Genomic DNA, 5,671 nt, shown 5'->3' with positions numbered 1-5,671 from the left:
TTAGGAAAGAGGAGTTGCTACCTCTACCTCCACTATAGGAAGCCTGAGTTATAGATTCAATGAGATAAAGTTCTTGAATTAAAGTTGGATAAATGGACATTACTATAATTCCAATTTACTAATTAAGCATAATTTACTGGAGAATCATTACAGGGAAATGCTTTCAAAGACTCAAGTATCACTGAGTTTCTGACTTCTAGGGTCTGAGCGATCACATTTTTCAGTGGGGCCTCAGTGTGGAAGACACTGTTATATCCCTAGTGAACACCCATGATCTGAGTGCCTGCAACATCAGACACAGAAAAAGCACCAAAACATTGATCTGCCCTCTTCTAATATGGCTAAAATCGATTTAAGAACACAGTGACCACATTTGCATTTAGAACACTGTAAATCCTCACCCAGGTGTTCATGGCAAATCCATTCCAAGACAAGAGGCTCCCACTGAAAGGCTGTCTCCCATTGGACATCAAGAAACATGCCTCCATTCATCCTCTAGTACAGCTCTACAGGTTGCAGCTCAGGGCATACCCAGGGAAAGCCTGTTTCTGCTCTGAGAGCTTCTCAAGTTCATCTGTGACCAGAAGGCATCAAAGTGTCCCCCTGTGACTGAGTACGTCTTCCTTCCAATGGGGTGAAGCAACCATAGAGATAGTCCAACAGTGACAGTTCAGCCGCACAGCTGTATGGGGGCAAAGACACTGTCACCCCAACGGTCTACATGCTTAAATGGGCAAAACCAAAATTCAAACCAGGACTGTGTGAATCCAAAGTCTTCTCTTTGTCAAGTACACTATCCCAGAAGAAGTCACAACCATATGTGTGCTGTTGGTTTCAGTTGCAGAGCAATGAGAAGCAGGGCTTCATCCTGACCCCTGGGTGAAACACTCACCATCACTGGGGCCTTAGACAATAGACAAGTTACCTGCCATCTCTGTGCCCAGTTTCCTAATCCACAAGAGAAGGGGTTTTCTTCACTACACAGGGCATGGGGAAAGTTAAAGGAGAGGGTCCATAGATCAGGCTTGGATTCTGATTTGTTTTTAAAATGCCTTTATTCCCTTAGGGTGTTTTTAGCTGAGCCCTGGTTTTCTCACAGGGATGCAAGACTCCCAAAGCCTTGTCAGCTACCATGTTTTCTTAAGTCTTAAATGCTGATTTGGCAAATTCCAAGTAAAGGAAAAAGGGAGAACCTGGTCACAGAGGGTGACACCAGCCACTCACATGCACCGAAGCGCACAGACTCCTGCAGTTGTGCAAACACCTCTGTTTAGAAAGCAGGAACAGGGACCTGCTAGGACTCAACTGGGTTGTTAGGAAATAGAGAGTTGAGAGCAAGAACTCAGAGCATGACTTGTCTGATCAGGGTTCTGCAGTCTTAGAAACTACAGCCCACAGGAGTGACAAAAGTGTCCTTAAATGCCTGCTAACCCATGACAAAATGCTCCCACCAGCTCAGGTAGCACCCTATGAAGCTGCCTTAGAGAGATCTAGCTGGATGGCACAGGAAACACAAGGAAGGAAGAAAGCCAGACCCCTCCTTCTGTCCTCACCACTAAGAACCAGGGTGCTCAGTCTCCTAGAGATGCCTGTCACTATCCCAGACTCCCAGGAGCTGTGCTGCCAGAGCCCTGAAAGACCCTCAAAATACATCAGGACAGGACTGCATTATTCATGAGTAGAATTTCTGCCCCCATCAGTCCACAAACACGATGAATGCAGCTGAACTGAGTCAATCCTATAGACCTGAGGGGGCCCCAAACTGTTCCCTTGGAAGTTCTACACTCATTCAATGGAAAAGCATTCTGAAGCACCTCCCCTGCTGGCAGGGAGTGCAGGCTGGGGCTTGGAGTTCCCATCCCAGAATCAAAACTGTGCAAAGAACAGGCAGAAGTTTCCTCTCTTGCCTGATGACCTATCATCCTTGCTTCCTTCCCACTAATCTCCAACATGCACACATCCCTCCCCTTCTCAAATCTCCTCCAGGGCCCTCATCTTACCCAGAGTGAGAGCCAAAGACTTCAGCAGCCATGAGGTTCTGCATGTTGGACCCTGTTCTTTCTCTTATCTCATCATCAGTCTCCTTCACATCTACATCCTCTGTTCCTTCAGCTCTTTGCACAAATGTCATCCCCAAAGAGAAACCAACCCTGACACCACCTCTGGTGAGCCCTTCCCATCTCTTTCCAGTCTTATTTCCCCCATAGCACTTGGCACTTTTGAGATGTATTATCTATCTACATCTCCTCAGACTGTATTGTACACTCAATGAAAGCTTGTGAGTAAGTGTTCAATCTGCATCTTATGGAACAGGGCCTGGAACAAAGTAGATTCTTATGAAATATTTATGCAGGTAAGAAAAGGAGGGACAGGAAAAAGGAAGTCTTATTTTATGATCCAGAAGACACTGTTCACCCTTATATTTGCTATCAGCTGAGACATCCTGAAGGATAGCTCTAAGTGAACCCTCCTTTGCTCTTACATATTCTATAGCTCCCTGCTACCTCTTGAGGTGAGTACCAAGGCTGTAGCCTGGATCCCACAGTCCTGCACAGACTGGTATGAAGGGACCCTCCTGCCTCATCTCCTTCCTCTGTGTGTAACTGAACCCAAGTCATGATCCCAGGGACCTGCCTACTTCTGGATGGCACAGTCAGAAAGAGTATGCCTTTCTTCCAGCTCTTTGCTACATCAAAGTCTACTGGTCAGGGAGGATGACTTCCTCTTCTTGTATCTTTACCTTAAGTTTCTCAGTGGTGTCACTGGGATCCAACTCCAGGGTGATGGTCATGCCAGTCAGGGCCTTCATGAAGATGTACAACCCACCTCTGTGAAAAGGAATTCATCTTCCCCAAGCAGCAGTGGTTGATCTTTGCTGGTACAGAGCTGGAAAAAAGGAGCACCTTGTCTGACTACAACATCCAGGAAGAGTCTACATTTCACCTGGTGCTGCACCTCAGATGTGGGATACAGAATTTCATGAAGACTCTGACTTACATGACCATCACCCTGGAGGTGGAGCCCAGTGACAACATTGAGAATGTCAAGGATAGAATCAAGTCAAGGGAGGCATCCTTCCTGACCAGCACAGGTCAATCTTTGATGTCAAATAGCTGGACAATAGTCTACACACCTTCAGGATATTGTAATGAGACAGGGTGTGTAGGGAGGATGCCTTCCTTGACTTGGTTCTTGCCTTGACATTCTCAATGGTGTAACTGGGCTCCACCTTTAAGGCAAAGCTCATGCCAGTCAGGCATGAAGATTAACATCCCACCTCTGAGATGCAGCACCAGGTGCAGGGTAGAATCCTGGATGTTGAAATCTGAGAGGCTACTGTCTTCCAGCTCTTTGTGAGATAAATCTTTACTGATCACAAAGATTGCTTTTCTTGTCTTGCATCTTTGCCTTGGCATTCTTAATGGTGTCACTGGGATCCACCTTCAGGGTGAAGGTCATGCCAGTCAGTGTCTTCATGAAGATCAGCATCCCACCATGGAGATGCAGCACCAGGTGCAGGGTGGACTCCTTCTGGATGTTTTGGTAAGGCAGGGTGCACCAGTCTTCTAACTGTTGCCAGCAAATGTCACCGTCTGCTGGTCAAGGAGTATACATTTCATGACTGACATCTTTTCTTGCCATTCTCTGTGGTTTTCCTGTACTGCACCACCAAGTTGATGGTTGTGCCTGTCAGGGTTTCATGAAGATCTGCGTTCCACCTCTGAGGCACAACACAAGGGGCAGGGTGGACTCCTACTAGATGTTGTAGTCAGACATGGTGCTGCCTTCAGTTCTTTGCTAGATCAACTTCAATTGGTCATGAATAATGCCTTCCTTGTCTTGGATTGTTGCCTTGACAGTCTCAATGATGTCACTGGGCTCCACCTCCAGGGTGATGGTGGTGTTGGTCAAGGTCTTTATGAACATCTGCAACCCACCTAAGAGGTAAAGCACCAGGTGCAGTGTGGACTCCTGGATATTGTAGTGAGACATGGTGCTGTCTTCCATCTCTTTGCTAGATCAATCTCTGCTGGTCAGAGGAATGCCTTCCTTGTCTTGGATCTTTGCCTTTACATTCTCATTGGTGTCATTGAACTCCACCTCCAAGCTGATAGTCATGCCAGACAGATTCTTCATGAAGAACTGCATCCTAACTCTGAGGTGTAGACCAGGTGCCATTGGAATCCTTCTGGATGTTCAAGTAAGAGAAGGCTCACCAGTCTTCCAGCTGTTGCCAGCAAACATCAACCACTGCTGGTTAGGGAAGATGACACCCTGTCTTGCATAGTTACCATGACATTCTTAAAGGTGTCAATGGGCTCCACCTCCAGGTTATGGTCTTGCATGTCAGTGTCCTCATGAAGATATACATCCTACCTCTGAGGCAAGGAATTCATCTCCCCAAGGAGCAGGTTTGATCTTTGCAGGCACAGATCTGGAAGACAGGCACACTCTGTCTAACTACAACATCTAGGAGGAGTTTACACTGCACCTGGTGCTGCACCTCAGAGATGGGATGCAGATCTTCATGAAGACCCTGACTGGCATGACAATCACCCTGGAGGTGGAGTCCAGTGAAACCATGGAGAATGTCAAGGCAAGAACCAACTCAAAAAGACATCCTCCCTGACAAGCAAAGTTGATGTTTGCTGGAAAAAGGTGTAAGACAGACACACATTTCTTCACTACAACATCCAAGAGGCGTCTAGTGTCATCCAGCTGTTTGTAAGTAAAGATCAACCTGTGATGATCAGGGAGGTTCCTTCCTTTTCTTGGTTCTTGCCTTAACATTCTCCATGGTGTCAGTGAGGTTCACCTCTAGGATGATGGTCATGCCATTCAGGGTCTTCATGAAGGTCTGCATCCCCCCCTGAGGAACTGCACCAGGTGCAGGGTTTACAATTCCTAGATGTTGTAGTCAGACAAGTTGCACCCATCTCCAGCTCTTTGCCAGAAAATTTCAACCTCTGCTGCTCAGGAGGATGCCATCCTTTTCCTGGATTCCTGCCTTGCCATTCTCTATGGTGTCACTAGTCTCTACCTCCAGGTTATTGTTGTGCCTGTCAGAGTTTCATGAAGATATGCATCCCACCTCCTAGGCATAACACAAGGTGCAGGGTGGGCTCCTTTGAGATGTTGTAGTCAGACAGTTTGCTGTCTTCTTCCTCTTTGCTAGATCAACCTATGCTGATCAGAAAAATGACTTCCTTGACTTAGACCTTTGCCTTGACATTTTCAATGGTATCACTGAGGTCCACCTCCAGGGTGATGGTCTGCCTGTCAGGTTCTTCATGAAGATCTGCATTCCACCTCTGAGATGCAGCACCAGGTGCAGGGTGGACTCCTGCAGGTTGGAATTCTATAGGGTACTGTCTTAAAGCTCTTTGTGAGAACAATCTCTGCTGGTCATGAAGATTGCCTTCCTTTTCTTGGATATTTGCCTTGCCATTCTCAATGGTGTCATTGTTGTTCACATCCAGTGTTATGGTCATGCCAGTCATGGTCTTCATGATGATCTGCATCTCACCTCTGAGATTCAGCACCAGTTGCACAGTGGACTCCTCCTGGATGTTTAGGCAGGAGGGTGCACTTGTCTTCTAGCTCTTGCCAGCAAAAGACAATCTCTGCTACTCAGGGAGGATACCTTTCTTGACTGGCATCTTTGCCTTGA

General features: G+C 46.8%; 1 protein-coding gene across 1 annotated transcript; it reads right to left on the bottom strand.

Annotated features, from left to right (window-relative positions):
- Positions 1 to 3,366: 3,366 nt before the first annotated feature.
- On the bottom strand, positions 3,367 to 4,864 carry LOC306652474 (polyubiquitin-like; the record flags this gene model as incomplete). Its single annotated transcript, XM_079125346.1, has 3 exons — positions 3,367 to 3,570; positions 3,853 to 3,927; positions 4,784 to 4,864. 3 exons carry the CDS (start codon positions 4,862 to 4,864, stop codon positions 3,367 to 3,369), a joined length of 360 nt encoding a protein of 119 aa, XP_078981472.1.
- Between the last annotated feature and the right edge of the window lie 807 nt (positions 4,865 to 5,671).

The sequence above is a fragment of the Sciurus vulgaris genome, assembly GCF_902686455.1.
Source record: "Sciurus vulgaris genome assembly, contig: HiC_scaffold_238_arrow_ctg1, whole genome shotgun sequence".
In the NCBI taxonomy this organism is placed as follows: Eukaryota; Metazoa; Chordata; class Mammalia; order Rodentia; family Sciuridae; genus Sciurus; species Sciurus vulgaris.
The sequence above is the reverse complement of the archived record's forward strand: the minus strand, read 5'-3'. Positions and strand labels throughout refer to the sequence as shown.